At 47.3% G+C, this 19,247-nt stretch overlaps 1 protein-coding gene across 1 annotated transcript in view; it reads right to left on the bottom strand.

The window, feature by feature from the left end:
* The window catches only part of PKP1 (plakophilin 1), a 234,051-nt gene that overhangs the window by 38,947 nt on the left and 175,857 nt on the right, over positions 1-19,247 (bottom strand). The window contains 2 exon segments of the mRNA XM_040424148.1: positions 3,052-3,210; positions 3,298-3,412. Of these exon segments, the coding sequence (XP_040280082.1) occupies positions 3,052-3,210; positions 3,298-3,412 (274 nt within the window).

Below are 19,247 nucleotides of genomic sequence, written 5' to 3'. Positions count from 1 at the left end.
TGGGACTCCGATCGAAACTCTCTGCCTCCACCAATGATGGGGGGGGGGGGGATTTTAATTAGGAGGGGGAGGGAGGGGGGGCCCACTGGCCACCAATGAATGTACAGTAATACATGGAAGGAAGGGGGGGCCGCACTGGCCACCAATGAATGTACAGTAATACTGGGAAGGAAGGGGGGGCCGCACTGGCCACCAATGAATGTACAGTAATACAGGGGAGGGAGGGGGGGCCGCACTGGCCACCAATGAATTTAAAACTGGGGAGGGAGGAGGGTGTGCCCCCTCCTGCCTGGCAGCACCTGATCTCTTACAGGGGGCTATGATACGCACAATTAGCCACTCAGGTGCGGCACCTGAGGGGTTAATTGTGCGGATCACAGCCCCCTGTAAGAGATCGGGTGCTGCCAGGCAGCATTCATGTACACAGTTTGTAGTATATTCTAACTTGAAGCATCACTATGGGAACGCCTCTGTGTTAGAATATACTGTCGGATATGAGTTTTCTAACTCAAATCCGATGGTATATTCTAACATAGAGGCGTTCCCATGGTGATGGGGACGCTTCAAGTTAAAATATAGCATTACATTGAAAGTCAATGGGGGACGCATCCGTTTGCAATTGCACCATATTGTGTCAACGTCAAACGGATCCTTCCCCATTGACTTGCATTGTAAGTCAGGACGGATCCGTTTGGCTCCGCACGGCCAGGCGGACACCAAAACGACTTTTTCCTTCATGTCCGTGGATCCTCCAAAAATAGAGGAAGACCCACGGATGAAAAAACGGACACGGATCACGGACCTACGGACCCCGTTTTTGCGGAAAAAAAAACGGTCGTGTGCATGAGGCCTTACTGATAGCTTCCTCCATCCCTCCTTCCTCAGAGATGGCTGTGTGACTCAATGTTACTGTGTGTAGCCGGACGTGCTCTGGAAATGCAGCTGCCTGCTCAATGCTCCCTAGTAGTGTATAGACCACCATGCATCCTCTTAACCCCTAGTGTCCAAAGTCCAGCAGTAGTTTAAGGGGGACACTGTTTGAAAAGAGTGAAATAAAAAAAATCCACACACCACCAGGCAACAACCTAGGCACTTCTCCTCCCGTGCCTAGTGGCAAATACAACCCTGGCAGCATGGAATGATTTAAAATAAATAATTTAATTTCTCTCCCCTCCAGCATCACCACATCTGTGGTCCCTGCCAGTCTTTGTTTACTTGGCTTCAGCTGATTATGTGCCGTATACCCACATGACTATCACAGTCAATCACTGACCTCAACAGTGCTGCCTGTATATGCAGCACAAGACTACTGAGGCTTGTCACTGGCTGTAGTGGTCCTGTGGGTCTATGGCATAAAATCTGCTGCAGCAGATTGAATGCAATGTTTTTTTTTTTTTTTAAAGATTCCCTGGTGGTAGAAAAAGGGGGTTGTCGTACCATTACATGTCATTCATTTTTATAAATCATAAAAAATATGCACATTTTCCATTTACATGCTGTTGAAAAATGACCCCATTATAGCTATGACATTTCTTTTCACAGCAAGGTGGCACCTTGTGTTCAGAATGTATAGTAATGTGCATGTCCATCTACTGAACTCTGCTGCTGGTCACGCCTGCTCCGTCACTCTCCACACAGTCAAGTCTCTGCATAGTGATCCTCTGTTCAATGCAGAGCAGCTAATAGAAACAGCTTTCTAGCTGTTCTGCAGTGAACAGAGGATCACTACACAAAGACCTGACTGATTATGCGTGACTGGCCACGCTAAAGCTAGTAGATGGACAATCTCACTGCTACACTTTGAACACCAGATGACACTATACGGGGTAAAGAAATGTCAACTCTTCACTGGATATTTTAATTGCATGTAAGTGGCACATATGCTTTTTATCTAATTATGTATGTATATGTATGTATATATATATATATATATATATATACACACACACACATACATATATATATATATATATATATATATATATATAAAAAAAGGACGTATGTATGTATGTATGTATGCATGTTCCGCGATCACTCAAAAACGCAACCATCGATTTCAACTAAACTTGGTAGACACATCCCTTGCTACCTGGAAATAAATCTTGTGGGGAGGTCACAGCTCTCTAGCATGTACCGTTCCTGAGATATTCCCCAAAAATGCAAATATGGCACATCACATGACCTACATTAGCCAATAGAAGCCTGCAGGTCTTTCTCTCCATATCTCAACCGCCATACACACGGTCACATGTCCCTCATCAGCCAACAGAAGCTTGCAGGTCCTTAGTCTCCACATACACACCAGGTTTCCATAACAACCCAGCCATTTTTCTTCACTGCTGCAGCTTTAAAAGGGGCAGGGCACTGTGGCTGAAACTGTTAAGGGAGCGGAGTGCTGTGGAGGTGACAGTTCATGGGGCAGTTAGGGTGGCCATTCAGGCCACCCTCAAAAGACAGACTTAAAAACCCCACCCCCAGGACCCACTAAGCCACTCGCCCAAACCAGTTAGGCCATGCCCCCTCCCACTCCGCAGCCGACAGGGATTGAAAAAATGAAGGTAAAAATCAATTTCTGTCAATTTCTGTCAGCTTCAGGGGTGTGAGGGAGGGTGCCTTTCTCCTGGCAGCTCACGCTCAGACAGCACAATGCCGCTGTCTGAGAGTGAGCTGTTTAAAAGGACATCCCTGAGGGAGATATTCCCAAAAAATGCATTAGCCAATAGAAGCCTGGTCACATGACCCTTATCAGCCAATAGAAGCTTGCAGGCCCTTAGTCTCCACATACACAGTTTTACACCAGGTTTCCATAACAACCCAGCCATTTTTCTTCACTGCTGTAGGTCAGCTTTAAAGGAGCAGGGTACTGTAGATGTCACTGTTATAGTGGATACTGTCGATATCTTTTAATGACATACACAGCCAATAAATGAAATAGATGAAATATACCCGTGCAAAGTCGGGTCCTTCGGCTAGTGATCTATAAAATGAATGTGACTTGGAATGCGAGACCCAAAATAGCCATGTCTTTAAGTGGTTAAAGCGGCGGTGTACCTGTATCTTTTCACTCTTGTTGCTGAAGCAGCCCGTGGATGTCTTGTCTGTTTCCTGGTTACGCAACATTTGCTCATTCAGTTGTGAATATTTATTGGGCACTTCTGAGTCCAAATGGTAAGAAAGATTGTGCAAAATGCAAGCACAGTTCTCGACAGACTAAAATGAAGCAAATAAACAGAATTAGAAATGATCTACAGAAAATTAATTTATGAATGGCATAGTGATACTAGAGGTGATAATTACCTTGTCATCAGGACAATTAGCAGCCACACACTGCTGGATATAATGCATAAGCGAGTCCACTAGCCCTTGAGTATTGCGCATGGCTTGACGTCCAACATCTGCAGAGCTAAGGTTCCTGATGGAAATAATGAAACATTAGTCTAGAATTTGGGAAAATCTATAAAAGTTTGTATGGAAAAAGGTATGTGTACAAAAGTTTCATCCAGACCCATAGTGGCAGTCTGTCTTAACAGTAAAATTCTTGTTGGGCTGTGCATATTTCGTGGCCCTTTTAAGTGGTATCATATCTATTCAAAAGCACACACCAAAGTCCTCCTCCTTTCTGAGTCCTGCCACTAATCACTGGCCAATGTCTGGAAATTCTGTGCAGGCGCAGCTAATGCAGCATCCTTTCACCTAGCTGTGTGTTTGTAAGCCCTGCTTCACACTGTGTTCCCACATCTGTAGCTCCATCTTTGGTATTGCCAGGCCAGACATGGGCCCAGATTTACTACTGTATATGTAAAGATGGCGTAAGCTTATAACTGGTGCAGGTCTAGACAGCCTGTCTATCACAAGGGCTCAGGCTGGATGAAGGGATAGACACTTTTCACTGACCTTATACCAACAATTGATGGCCTTACTTTGAGATACCTGAAGGAGAGACGAAACCTAGGTCGGCCAGACTCTGGGAAACTGGAATTGTATACTTGATATGCCTTGTTTTAATCGACTCTTGTGAGCAGAATACTGTAATTCCGTCTTTTAGCCCAAAATGACTGCTTCACTATTTTGCTCCTTGATTACTGATATTAGAGGTTGATAAGACATGAAAAAACTGTGGAGTGGAACAACACTGGGACATAGTAGCAGTGTTTGGCCACATAAGGAAGGAGAATTGGAGGAAGAATCTGGCATCTGACTTAACTTTTGTTTGTGGATTCCAGGAGAGCAGCGCAGTCCAGGATTTATATAAATGTTATTATTGTGTGGATCTATAATAATTGTATCATTATTTTATATGCATTTGTATACATTTTTATATAATTAAATCAAAAGGGATTTTTGGTGCGTCTGTGTTTTTGATGGTATCAGCATGTACTCATACCGTCTATCTCGCATATTTCCGAATACCTCAAATGTGTGTTGGATATGCAATAACGAAATACATATGTGGTGGGAATGTAGATTAATAAAGAGGGTTTGGGCCCAGATCTTCTCTATACTACCTAAAGTATGCCAATTCAACATTGCCCCAGACCTGGCATTAGCTTTTCTCTCTCTTGGTATTGAGAAATTCTGCTTTTTGCCCTCTACCATTATTTCCCATGCATGCATATCTATGGGACAAAACATTGCGGCCAACTGGAAAACTTCAATGCCTATAAAGATTTAAAATAATTTGCACTCCATCAATGAGCAATGTTGCATGAAAGGATGTCCGTGTCAGCCTTCAACAGCTCCCATAGATACCAATTCAGATGGGAAGTGTGGACCACCTCTATTTTTTACAAACCTCTTTAACTTTGCTTTTACAGCGAATGTCATCCTCACCAAGATAATCATATTGTTAGACACTGTATATTTGTAATTGCTATACCACCCAGAAAGATGTGATGTATTGAATGACGATTGCCAAATCAGCTATTAGATATTAACGAGTACAATTCATAAAACATTTGACATTCCATTTCCCTCCTGTTAGATTTTATGTCTTTTCTTTATTTTTTTATATCGTTTAATATCACTGTAAAATCAATACCATTACATATGATTTTTTTGTACCAACTATTGTATCATTGATGGTAATTGAATAAAAAAAATCAATGTTTAAAAAAAAAGCATTTAATAGCACTCCCTGTGTAAGTGTGTATACAGACAGGTGTCTGTCACTGATAGTTGTGCACAGGGGTGGTCATAAGTTCAGAAAAAGCAGAGATATAAATGTATAAGTTTTATTGAATCTTTTCCCACAAAAATACTTGTCTCCTGCTCTATAACATGCTGCCTGCAGATTGTACTGCATTTTGTGGGGACCTACCACCTCTGAGCATAGCATACTAAGTTATATTATAGGCAGGAGTTACATATAAATCAAACATGCACTTCCGGCAGGATGTTCCAGCAGAGAACAGCCTGGTGGAGTTCTCCAGCTCCAGCACTGCCGGATGCAATCGGAATGCCCGCCGGCCCCATTAACTTTAATGGGAACTGGCAAAGATCCAGCTGCAATCTGGCAAACATGCTGAAAATTGGCCGGGCAGAAACCACTGAAGCTGCGGTTTGTGTTCGGCCAATTCCCAGCATTCTTTGCCAGAACTGGCGGCGGGATCACAATGCCACAGATGTGAAAGTAGCCTAAGTTGTCATTATGTTATGAAATCAAATGGTTCAAGAGAGTGACCATCTTGTGACTGGCATCTCAGTGTGCTCTTTGCATAACGGGCATGCCACCACATTCCAAGTTTGTGTGCTCTGCATTCACAGCAGCCACAGCCTTATATAAGTTTCATGGCTCAGTCTTTTTGTTGTTATTCCTTTGCTTGTGTATCTCATCCTGTAATAATATGTGGATATTGTGCTACTTAACCCCTTTAGGACACAGACATATTTCACCTTAAGGACCAGGCCATTTTTTGCAAATCTGACCAGTGTCACTTTATGTGGTGATAACTTTAAAACTCTGACTTATCCAGGCCATTCTGAGATAGTTTTTTTTTCCCATCACATATTGTACTTCATGGCACTGGTAAAATTGAGTAAAAAAAATGCATTTTTAAATTTATAAAAAAGACAAAATTTGCCATAAATTTTGAAAAAAAAATGCAAATTTCCAAGTTTCAATTTCTCTACTTCTATAATACATAGTAATACCTACCTTCATGTCTGGATCATTTTGGGAATGAAATTTTATTTTTTGGGGATGTTACAAGGCTTAATGGTTTAGAAGCAAATCTTGAAATTTTTTCAGAAATTTTCAAAAAAAACACTTTTCAAGGACTAGTTCAGATATGAAGTTACTTTGTGAGGCTTACATAATAGAAATCACCCAAAAATGACCCCATTTTAGAAACTACACCCCTCAAGGTAATTAAAAACAGATTTTACAAACTTTATTAACCCTTTAGGTGTTCCACAAGAATTAATGGAAAATAGAGATACAATTTCAAAATTCACTTTTTTGGCAGATTTTCCATTTTAATATTTTTTTTCCAGTTAGGGCTCTTTCACACCTGCGTTATTGTCTTCCGGCATAGAGTTCCGTCGTCGGGGCTCTATGCCGGAAGAATCCTGATCAGGATTATCCTAATGCATTCTGAATGGAGAGTAATCCGTTCAGGATGCATCAGGATGTCTTCAGTTCCGGTACGGAACGTTTGTTGGCCGGAGAAAATACCGCAGCATGCTGCGCTTTTTGCTCCGGCCAAAAATCCGGAACACTTGCCGCAAGGCCGGATCCGGAATTAATGCCCATTGGAAGGCATTGATCCGGATCCGGCCTTAAGCTAAACGTCGTTTCGGCGCATTGCCGGAGCCGACATTTAGCTTTTTCAGAGTGGTTACCATGGCTGCCGGGACGCTAAAGTCCTGACAGCCATGGTAAGTGTAGCGGGGAGCGGGGGAGCAGTGTACTTACCGTCCGTGCGGCTCCCCGGGCGCTCCAGAGTGACGTCAGGGCGCCCCAAGCGCATGGATCATGTGATCACATGGATCACGTCATCCATGCGCATGGGGCGCTCTGACGTCATTCTGGAGCGCCCCGGGAGCCGCACGGACTGTAAGTATACCGCTCCCCCGCTCCCCGCTCCTACTATGGCAACCAGGACTTTAATAGCGTCCTGGGTGCCATAGTAACACTGAAAGCATTTGGAAGACGGTTCCGTCTTCAAATGCTTTCAGTACACTTGCGTTTTTCCGGATCCGGAGTGTAATTCCGGCAAGTGGAGTACACGCCGGATCCGGACAACGCAAGTGTGAAAGAGGCCTTACAAAGCAAGGGTTAACAGCCAAACCAAACTCAATATTTATGGCTCTGATTCTGTAGTTTACAGAAACACCCCATATGTGGTCGTAAACCGCTGTACGGCACACGGCAGGGCGCAGAAGGAAAGGAATACCATACGGTGTTTGGAAGGCAGATTTTGCTGGACTGGTTTTTTTTGACACCATGTCCCATTTGAAGCCCCCCTGATGCACCCCTAGAGTAGAAACTCCAAAAAAGTGACCCCATTCTAGAAACTACACCCCTCAAGGTATTCAAAACTGATTTTACAAACTTTATTAACCCTTTAGGTGTTTCACAAGAATTAATGGAAAAATTTCACTTTTTTGCCAGATTTTCCATTTTAATAATTTATTTACAGTTACAAAGCAAGGGTTAACAGCCAAACCAAACTCAATATTTATGGCTCCAATTCTGTAGTTTACAGAAACACCTGATATGTAGAGTAGAAACTCCAAAAAAGTGACCCCATTTTAGAAACTACGGGATAGGGTGGCAGTTTTGTTGGTACTATTTTAGGGTACATATGATTTTTGGTTGCTCTATATTACACTTTGTGAGGCAAGGTAACAAGAAATAGCTGTTTTGGCACAGTTTTTATTTTTTGTTATTTACAACATTCATCTGACAGGTTAGATCATGTGGTATTTTTAAAGAACAGATTGTGATAGACGCGGCGATACCTATTATGTAAACTTTTTTTTTATTTATGTAAGTTTTACACAATGATTTCATTTTTGAAACAAAAAAAATCCTGTTTTAGGCTGGGTTCAGACCTGAGCGTATTTGATATGCGCGTTTAACGCGCGTTTTTGTCGCGCGTTTTTTGCAATAGTAAACGCGCGTTTGACGCGCGTTTGTGTGATTGACTGCAGTGTCCTATGGCCACAAACGCGAGTCAAAATGCCCCAAAGCAGCTCAAGAACTTGTTTGAGCGTAGGGCGTTTTTCAGCGCGTTCAAACGCGCTGTAAAACGCTCAAGTGACAACCAGGGCCATAGGGAAGCATTGGTTTTCATGTGTTGAGCGTTTTACAGCGCGTTTGAACGCGCTGTAAAACGCTCAAGTGTGAACCCAGCCTTAGTGTTTCCATAGTCTGAGTGTCACCGCCAGTTCTGTGAGAAGATCTGTTAGATGTTCTTCTCTACCTCTTGCATGACGTTCTTTGTTTTGGTTTCACTTTGTCATCTCCTTTCCTTCTCTCAGCTGTCACCTATTTACACTAATTGTCTCCCTTTATATTCCCTCCCATACTGCCTCACTTTGCGGTTTATACTTCTTCCTGGATGAGTTGTTCACTGCTGGAGGCTGCTACTGCTGATTCCTCAGATAAGTCCTTTTCCTTTATTTGTGTTTCCTTGCTGGCTCGATTCTAGATGACCCTGACTCCATCCGTATTAAGTGCAGGGAGCCGGTGGTCGTGTCCCCTCACTATTATAGGGTTTTCAGGTGTCACATAATATTAGGTACGTGGGCATGCAATCATCTACAATAAAGACATAGGCATAGCAGTCAGGGAGAGCTCTAGGGGTTTTATATGGCTCACCCATATGCTCCTTAGTTTGGGATCAAGCCAGTCGGATGTTTATTTATAAGTTCCAGCTTTCTGCAATACCTTCCGTGACACAGAGAGCCATAGTTTTGGGGCGATTATCTTGGGTAGGGTATGAGTTTTGTTGGATGAGATGACCATTTGATTGGCACCATTTTGGGGTGCATATGACTTTGATCGCTTGCTATTACACTTTTTGTGATGTAAGGTGACAAAAAATGGTTTATTTAGCACAGTTTTTATTTTTTACGATGTTCATCTGAGGGGTTAGGTCATGAGATATTTTTATAGAGGCGGTCAATACGGACGTGGCGATACCTATTATGTATACTTTTTTTTATTTATGTAAGTTTTACACAATAACAGCTTTTTTAAAACAAAAAAAAATGATGTTTTAGTGTCTCCATATTCTGAGCCATAGTTTTTTTTTGGGGGGGGCGATTGTCTCAGGTAGGGGCTCATTTTTTGCGGGATGAGGTGACGGTTAGATTGGTATTATTTTGGTGGGCATACACTTTTTTGATCGCTTGCTGTTGTACTTTTTGTGATGTAAGGTGACAAAAAAAATATGGTTTATTTAGCACAGTTTTTTTTTTTTTTACGGTGTTCATCTGAGGTGTTAGGTCATGTGATAGGTTTACAGAGCCAGTCAATACGGACACGGTGATACGTAATATGTAAACTTTTTTTCCCCCCTATTTTTTACCAATTTTTTTAACTTTATTTGGAGAAAATGACGTTTTTGTTTATTTTTACTTGAAACTTGTAATTTTTTGGGGGGAAAACTTCATTTTTTTCACTTTATTTTTTTGTCCCACTTTGGGACTTCAAATTTTGGGGGTCTAATCCTTTACAATGCATTCCAATACTTCTGTATTGTAATGCATTGGCGGTATGAGTAATAGTCATACAGCTTCCGGCCTGTGAGATCCAGGGGGCTGGATCTCACAGGCTGGTCACCGGAAGGCATCGCGCTGCCTTCCATGCCATCGGGTCCCCCCTACAGCCCCATGGGGACCCGATGGCACCACCGCCCGCCGCTGCCGCACCAGATAAAAGCACGCGCTTCCGGGTTCTCGTCACCGCCCGTCTCCCGGCGGCGGGGAGCACACCTTGGAGCCAGCACGGCTCTTTCCTTACCGGGGGGGGGGAGCTAAGACATGACTGGCCGGCTCACCCCTTCTTCCAAAGACGGCGCACGGGTGGAACGCACACGCTTCCGGGTGCCGGTCCCTCTCCAGGCTTCCGGCGGCTCGGGGGTGAGCAGCACACACCGCTGAGACTCCCCTATCCTGGGGGGGGGGAAGGGTGTTCATGGGGGGAGGCTGGGGCCCGATCTTTGCTCCTTCTGCCTGCAATCGGCGCACGGAGGCTTGTGTTCCACGTGGGGCGCAGGCTCACGGGCAGCCAGGCCGGATAGGGGAAAGGGGGTAGAAGTTAGGTTCTCCAGGTGGCTGCACGGTCCTGGCCCCGCTTGGGCTGGGCCCTGGGCATGAGTCTGCCAATAAATTTCCTAAAACCCGCCATATCGTTTAAAAAAAAATAAATAAAAAAATGCAATATCAGAAGAAACTAAATTCAGACATTAACCCCCAAAAAAACAAAAAAAAACGGCGTCAACACCATTGGGGTACACCATCTTTCAAATACAAGGGGGGGTATCCTACGCAGGACTAGCTCGGCTTTCCTCGCGCCTCTGGCACCTGGTCACACCCAGGGTTGTCTGGTCTTCCTGGTTCGCCCAGGCCGTCATTGTCTTCATGTCACTAGGCTTATTTGGTCTGCTGGGCACAGTCGGGTGTCCGGTCACGGTTTTGGTTGAGCCACATTATCTTCCCTGGTGCGCCCAGGGCACGGTACACTCCTGGTACGCCCGGGTCTTCATGTTTCTTCTCTAACACACGGGTTCACGCACCTGTCCTTTGACTTATCCGAGTCTTTCTAAGGGGCCATCCTTCGGCTGCTCCCCTGGTCGTTCTTTGCTTTCCATGTCTTCTAGGTTCATGTCTTACCACCGCCCTTCGCGGGCCGCTGCTACGCGCAGCCTCCATCTCATGGCTACGCGCCTTCTCTTCTGTCAACCGCCTGGTACGCTCAGGTGGCTCTCTTCGGTCAAGTATCCGGTCCGTTGCGCTCGGATGGTTACTTGGTCTAAGGGTGCGCCCCATCCTGGCCAGTTCGCCTGGTTCCAACAGGTTTGAGGTGACCCGTTTCCTCTGCACTTTCAAATGTTTTTCGCCTGTTACTGTATTTTCAGGGGTTTGTTCCTATTTCTCCGTTCCTATCGGTCCTGTTCAGGTAAGTTCGCACTGACGCCACCAGGGTCCCAGTCAGATCATGTTCACACTTTTAATTATGCCGTCGTCTGTTCGGCTAGGTCAGGTTCTACTGAGCCATCCTACGAATTCTATTCCGGTACGTGTTTCTCTATCGTGCACCAATCCGAATACCATTCCGTCATCACCCTCTCGTTTTTTTGTTTTTTTTTCTCCTTTATTTGTCATGCCTTTTATTTTTTAGCTGCTCTGCCATGTCTTGGATATGGAGGACGGCCTGTCCATCTCCGGCTCGATCATGTCAAGCCAGGTGGGTCCATCATCCCTTCGGAGCTGGACCATCCCAAAGCTATTGGCTGAACTAAACCGAAGAGGCATTCCGCACCCGGCCACCGCAAGGAAGGCAGAGCTGTACAAACTGCTCATGACCAGCCTCAGCACTTCGGCGGTGCAGCAGGAGGCGTCGTCCATCCAGTTGTCTCTGGTGCAGCTACAGTCAACCCTAAATTCGTTGGTCGACTCGGTAGCAGACGTTTGGGCAAGGGTTTCTGAGCTGGAGTCCCGGCCACCCATGGCACCCCCGACTCCCCTCCCGCTGATGGCTCCATCTACATCGGGTTGGCTGGCTACAGGTACACCAAGACCCATTCCCCAGGTGTCCCCCTCTCACTTCATTCCCGACAACCTCAAAAGAGACATCCTGGCAGGGAAGGATGTCAATCTGGCGTCAATCCTCATTGCCGCTCAAGATGTACCCGAGAATAGGGTCAACTGTGGCGATGTGTCGGTGGTCCTCCGGGCCAAGGACTCACGGCTCAACTGCAAGTTGACAATCCCGGAGTTTGTCTTGGCTTTCAGCCTCTTCAGAGACATCATCTGCACCACACAGCCGGAGAGGAGAGAGGAGCTGGACAGCTACTTGTACCTGGTCACTGACCTGGGGCACAAGTATGGTGGGTCGGCCATCTATGACTACCACCGTTCCTTCTCGGCTAAGGCGGCGGCAGCATTGGCCCAATTCCAGAATGTCACCAGCTGGTCTTTGATTGAGCCACTGAAGAAGGAGTCGCAGCATACTCCGAAACGCGTATGGTAATTAATCCCATGAAATAAAGTACAGGATTAGAAGACTCAAAGCGCTTAAAGAAAAGAAAACAAAAAGAAAAGGGATCGGTGAGAGTTTATCTTTTTAAAGGAAAGCTGGATACCTGTCGGCCATCTATGAGATACGCACTTGGTAATAATATAGCCTGCGTGATATAAACAAATAGCGCAGCAAAAGGACACTACTAAGCGATCTCTAGGACAGCACAGCTTTATATGTCACCGAGGATCCCGGATTCAATATCTACACAGACTCGGTGGAAATTCCAATTACACCGCAACCTATAAAGAATTCTATCACACGTGGGACGCCACGAGTGTTGCAATAAAACCGGCAGTACTCCAGCCAAAAACAGTGAGTAAAACAACTGCGGTTTATCTTTATAAATAGGCAGCGATTTTATAACAATAGTGACTTTGCAGTAATCTCATACTGTGCCGAGCATGTGAAGCAGCCATATCAGATACAAATGATCATTGGAACAAAACTGTATCTGATTACTGAATAATCCCTACTATCTGAACTTTATTAGTCGGGAAAATCTTTGGAGAGACTACATTAACATAACAGACTCTGAAACTCTGGTCAAATATAGAGAATTATTTATTCTTATTTTTTCGTTTAAATTATATTGTAAATTGAAGTATTTATGTATTTTATGTATTTTAGCTATGTATTTTAATACGTCGGAATAGATAGCATTATATGTCACAATAAATATATCGTTATACTAAACTCTCCGTGTGAAGTCCAAGTGTTGGTGTGCCCTACCATTTTATAATTTCTTGTCCAATAATTTTAGAGGATTGGGTGAATCCTTTCGTAGGAGCACCCATATCATCCTTGACTAGCAGGTGAGCCCTCTCTAACCTATACTTTTTGGTCTTTGATTGACACTGAGCTTTTTTGCCGTCACTTCGCTGGCCTCAGGGCCCCCAACTGTGCGACGTGTTAGTCAATCTTCCACTCTTCTGAATGGTGCCCTAATACCGCCCACCCGTCTCAGGATAGGGCCCTCCCGGGGACCTCCGGGTCTTTTCCGTCTAACCCCTCCACTGACAAACTAGGCAATGTCTACTTGGGGAAGAGCCAGGTCTGCAATAATTTCAACTCAGGGGGTGCTCGTATGCCAGCTGCAGATCACTCCACGTCTGCTCCCTGTGCTTCAGGGCCCACCCACGGTCCACCTGCCCCAAGAAGTCTGCTAAAGGGTCCTGACTAGCGGACATCAACGTGGACCTCTTGGCGGTGCTCCTTCACGATCACCACGATCAGGATTTTGTGGCGTTCCTGTTGGCAGGCTTCCGCCAGGGGTTCCACACAGGGCTCATCACGCTGCCACAAGTGCCCTGGGAAGGCAGGAATCTGCTGTCCGCCACCCTAGACCCTCCAGCAACTAGCGAGTTGCTCCAGTCGGAGGTAGCTAAGGGGTTTCTCATAGGCCCATTCCCGCGCATCCCGTTTTCCTCTTGGCGAATCAACCCCATCGGCTTAGTGGCGAAGAAAAACACCAATAAAAAAAGATTGATTTATGATCTGTCCACCCCTCATGTTTCCGGAATCCCTAGCCTTAATTCCCTGATTCCCTCGGAGGAATTTGCCATGCGTTATTCCTCGGTGGACGACGCAATTCAGGCCATCCTGTTGCATGGTAGGGGCGCTTGGTTGGCAAAGGTTGACATCGCCGATGCGTTTAAACTCCTTCCCATCCAACCTCAGTTGTGGCAGTTCTACGGCATCGAGTGGGCCGGGCAGTATTTTTTCCCCAACAGGCTCACGTTTGGATCCAAGAGTAGCCCCTGGTTATTCGACCAGCTGGCCAATGCGCTACATTGGATCTTGGTCCATCACGGGGGCCTCCGGTCAGTCATCCACTACCTCGATGACTTTCTAGTTGTCGAGGATCCGCAGGGCGGGTCCGGCATTCTCACCGTCCTCCTCGAGATGTTCGCCAGTCTGGCTGTTCCGGTCGCGGAGTCAAAGACTGAGGGTCCCGCCACGAGGGTCTCGTTCCTGGGCATCGTCCTGGATTCGGTTCTATTGCAGGCCAGCCTACCGGAAGAGAAACTCAGTGTCGGGAGGTCATTTCCCATGCGGCTTCCACGGGGTGCCTCACTAGAGTCGAGTTGCAATCTCTTCTGGGGCGGCTCAATTTTGCCTCTAGGATTATGCCCCAGGGGAGGACTTTCGTGTCAAGGCTGCTCCAGCTTCTTCCCTCGGCACCCGAACAGGACAGCGTCATCCGGTTGGACGGCCAGGCCATGGCAGACCTAGCCATGTGGGAGTTGTTCCTGTCCCGATGGAACGGTGTCTCCTTTTTTGTATAACCATGGTCTCCCTCCTGCCCGACCATTTTTTCGGACGCTGCTGCATCTTGCGGCTACGCGGCCTTTTGGGGTCCCCGTTGGCCCACTGCTATCCTAGAGGAGGCCGAGTCCATTCGCACCTCCTCCCTGTTGGAGTTGTACCCCATCGTTGCAGCGGCCCAGGCATGGGGTCACCTCTGGGCTAACTTGCCGGTGATGTTTGTGACAGACAACCAGGCCTTGGTTGACATCCTAGCCAAGGGCAGGGCTAAGTCCCCCAAGATTATGGCACTATTACGCCAGCTGGTTTGGCTGGCCCTGTCACACAACTTCCATATGCATTGTAGCCACATTCCGGGTGAGCAAAAATGTGGCAGCTGACGCGCTATCCAGGTTTAATTTCGCACTCTTTTATCAGGTCATGCCGGAGGCCGAGCCGCTCAGATATCCCACCCCGGCTTTCAGTTCCCTAACAATGGATTAGGCATGCTCGTCTCTTCGGCAAGAGACCTGGCACAGCAGTCCCTCGCCCCCAATACGGCCAGGAACTATCTTTCAGGCCTGAGAACTTTCCAGGAGTTTTCGCGTCTGCACCCGCAGGCTGGCCTGGCGGACATTCCTTACATCATGGCCTTCATTGCACATTGTCACCACCGGTTACACCTCTCCTACAACACCGTTAAGTTGTACCTGGCGGGCGTCCAACACCACACTATGCGCTGCAACCCAGGGGGCGGGTCCATTTTTTCTGCGCACGCAATCAAGGCCACCTTGCGAGGGGTCCAGAAGAGTAGGCCCAATCCCCCGTCCCGCAGGCAGGGCGTCACGGGGGAGATGTTCCGGAAATTGTCTTCAGCCCTGGATGGTGCTCCTTTTGGGCCCTTCTCCAGCTTGATTTTTAAAGCTGCTATGTATTTAGCCTTTTACGGCTTCCTTAGGCCAGGCGAGTTCACTTGCAGCACGGCAGGACGGTGCAGTCTGCACAGAGAACAGCTGGTGCAGGATATAGACCATTACACGCTGAAGTTAATTTCCACCAAGACTAGTCAAGCAGGCCCCCCGGTGGAGGTTCAGTTTTTCCCGACTGGTAATAGATGGTGCCCGGTTCAGGTGTTTGGCCAGCTCATGCTCGCCCTCCGGGATGCGCCACCTCACAGCCCTCTACTACCACATCTCAATGGCGCTCTCACCGCAGCACAGTTCATCAGCCACATCCGCACGGTTGCTGCTGGCTTAGGATTGGACCCTGGCGCTATATCCGGCCATTCCTTCCGCATTAGAGCGGCTTCCGCGGCTTCCCAGCAGGGGGTCCCCGCCCATGTCATCCGAAAGATGGGGAGATGGCGTTCGTCTTGCTTCACCAGATACATACCTAACCCACAGGTGGAGATTTCGCAGGCGTTTCGGTCATTGGTGTTATAAGGTAATAAAGTCTTGCACCTTAACTATAGTGTTGTCATTTTTGCCCTCTTTTAGGCTGCTCTCGTACCCGGCTCCAGGCACACAACAGCCGGTTTAGGTTCCAGGCAGGCGCGCTGCCTGAGTTCGTATTTAGCCATGACCACAAGTTGGTAAGGCTGAAGTTCAGCCTGCATTTGTGGGAGGGGCTTGAGCCTTTATAAACCCCACTCCCCTCACCTCAGTAGGCGTTCCGGTTCATGGACCCACCCACACATTCCCTTCATTTCAAGGGTCCTCCTTAGGGTAGCCCCCTTTTAGGATGCTCTCGTACCCGGCTCCAGGCACACACCAGCCGGTTTAGGTTCCAGGCAGGCAGGGCCGGCGCTACCAGTAAGGCGACTTAGGCAGTCGCCTAGGGCGCCATTTAGCAGGGGGCGCCCGTTGCGGTGTAAAAAAAAAAAAAAAAAGTTGGTTATATAAGTTCGGCCGGCGGCACCCCTCATGCTGCGCTTCCTGAGCGGCTGAGCGCTTGCCGCTCTAATTTGAATCTCTGGCCGCCGGCTCATTGCTGCGCAGTCTGCCTGCGCCTGCTGTGTCTGCTCTGTGCTTTTGTTAATGTAGCGTGGCCGAGCTCTGTTCGGTCCGCGGTACAGGAGCATTTGTTTCCTGTACCCGGTCGGACTGACAGGAAGTGCTCACTTAGTGTGCACTTCCTGTCAGTCCGGCCGGGTAAAGGAAACAAAAGCTCCTGTATCGCGGACCGAACAGAGCTCGGCCACGCTACATTAGAGGTGGGGGAGGGTGGAATAATGAGATTGACAAGGGAGGGGGGGGACAATGAGATTGACAAGGGAGGGGGGGGGACAATGAGATTGACAAGGGAGAGGGGGATAATGAGATTGATAAGGGAGGGGGGAATAATGAGATTGACAAGTGAGGGGGGGGATAATGAGATTGACAAGGGAGGGGGGGGGACAATGAGATTGACAAGGGAGGGGGGATAATGAGAGTGACAAGGGAGGGGGGGATAATGAGAGTGACAAGGGAGGGGGGGATAATGAGAGTGACAAGGGAGGGGGGGATAATGAGAGTGACAAGGGAGGGGGGTGCCGGGGTGGAATAATGAGTGACAAGGGAGGGAGGGGGGAGAAGAGAGTGACAAGGGAGTCCCCAGAGCCAGACTGCAGCCAGAGACCAGATCATCTTATTGTCCTGGTGGTAAGTAGACAATGCAGTATGTTTATTATGTAATTGTTTAGTTATTAATACTACATTGGAAACTAAATTTACCTCACATTTAGGGTCCATTCACACATCCGTGTGTGTTTTGTGGATCCACAAAACACGGACAGCGGCAATGTGCATTCCGCATTTTGCGGACCGCACATTGCCGGCACTAACAGAATATGCCTATTCTTGTACGCTATTGCGGACAAGAATAGGACAAGTTCTATTTTTATCAGGATTGGAATTGCGGATCCGGGTCCGCAATTCCGGATCAGGGCCGCACGTCGTGCGGCCCCATAGAAATGTATGGGTCCGCTATTCCGTTCTGCAAAAAAAGACAGCTACAAGAAGCTGGATTAACCCTAGGGGAAACCTAGCAGTTCTTTTTATTTAAAAGCTGAGAAAGGGGTGGAACATGATATGGGCAGATCATCTGATAAGGGGGGGGGGCGGCAATTTTTATCTTGCCTGGGGTGGCAATTTTTATCTTGCCTAGGGCGGCAAAAATCCTTGCATCGGCCCTGCAGGCAGGCGCGCTGCCCGAGTTCGTATTTAGCCAATGACCACAAATTATATACACACTGCTCAAAAAAATAAAGGGAACACTTAAACAACACAATGTAACTCCAAGTCAATCACACTTCTGTGAAATCAAACTGTCCACTTAGGAAGCAACACTGAGTGACAATCAATTTCACATGCTGTTGTGCAAATGGGATAGACAACAGGTGAAAATTATAGGCAATTAGCAAGACACCCCCAATAAAAGGAGTGGTTCTGCAGGTGGTGACCTGACCACTTCTCAGTTCCTATGCTTCCTGGCTGATGTTTTGGTCACTTTTGAATGCTGCCAGGTCTTTCACTCTAGTGGTAGCATGAGACGGAGTCTACAACCCACACAAGTGGCTCAGGTAGTGCAGCTTATCCAGGATGGCACATCAATGCGAGCTGTGGCAAGAAGGTTTGCTGTGTCTGCCAGCATAATGTCCAGAGCATGGAGGCGCTACCAGGAGACAGGCCAGTACATCAGGAGACGTGGAGGAGGCTGTAGGAGGGCAACAACCCAGCAGCAGGACCGCTACCTCCGCCTTTGTGCAAGGAAGAACAGGAGGAGCACAGCCAGAGCCCTGCAAAATGACCTCCAGCAGGCCACAAATGTGCCTGCTCAAACGGTCAGAAACAGACTCCATGAGGGTGATATGAGGGCCCGACGTCCACAGGTGGGGGTTGTGCTTACAGCCCAACACCATGCAGGACGTTTGGCATTTGCCAGAAAACACCAAGATTGGCAAATTCGCCACTGGCGCCCTGTGCTCTTCACAGATGAAAGCAGGTTCACACTGAGCACATGTGACAGACGTGACAGAGTCTGGAGACGCCGTGGAGAATGTTCTGCTGCCTGCAACATCCTCCAGCATGACCGGTTTGGCATTGGGTCAGTAATGGTGTGGGGTGGCATTTCTTTGGAGGGCCGCACAGCCCTCCATGTGCTCGCCAGAGGTAGCCTGACGGCCATTAGGTACCGAGATGAGATCCTCAGACCCCTTGTGAGACCATATGCTGGTGCAGTTGGCCCTGGGTTCCTCCTAATGCAAGACAATGCTAGACCTCATGTGGTTGGAGTGTGTCAGCAGTTCCTGCAAGACGAAGGCATTGATGCTATGGACTGGCCCGCCCGTTCCCCAGACCTGAATCCAATTGAGCACATCTGGGACATCATGTCTCGCTCTATCCACCAACGTCAAGTTGCACCAGACTGTCCAGGAGTTGGCAGATGCTTTAGTCCAGGTCTTGGAGGAGATCCCTTAGGAGACCGTCTGCCACCTCATCAGGAGCATGCACAGGCGTTGTAGGGAGGTCATACAGGCACGTGGAGGCCACACACACTACTGAGCCTCATTTTGACTTGTTTTAAGGACATTACATCAAAGTTGGATCAGCCTGTAGTGTGTTTTTCCACTTTAATTTTGAGGGTGACTCCAAATCCAGACCTCCATGGGTTAAAAAATTTGATTTCCATTTTTTTTTTTGTGTGATTTTGTTGTCAGCACATTCAACTATGTAAAGAACAAAGTATTTCAGAAGAATATTTAATTAATTCA

This window comes from Bufo bufo, chromosome 3 (assembly GCF_905171765.1).
Source record: "Bufo bufo chromosome 3, aBufBuf1.1, whole genome shotgun sequence".
In the NCBI taxonomy this organism is placed as follows: domain Eukaryota; kingdom Metazoa; phylum Chordata; class Amphibia; order Anura; family Bufonidae; genus Bufo; species Bufo bufo.
Note: the sequence above shows the minus strand (reverse complement) of the source record. Positions and strands in the feature narration are given on the sequence as shown.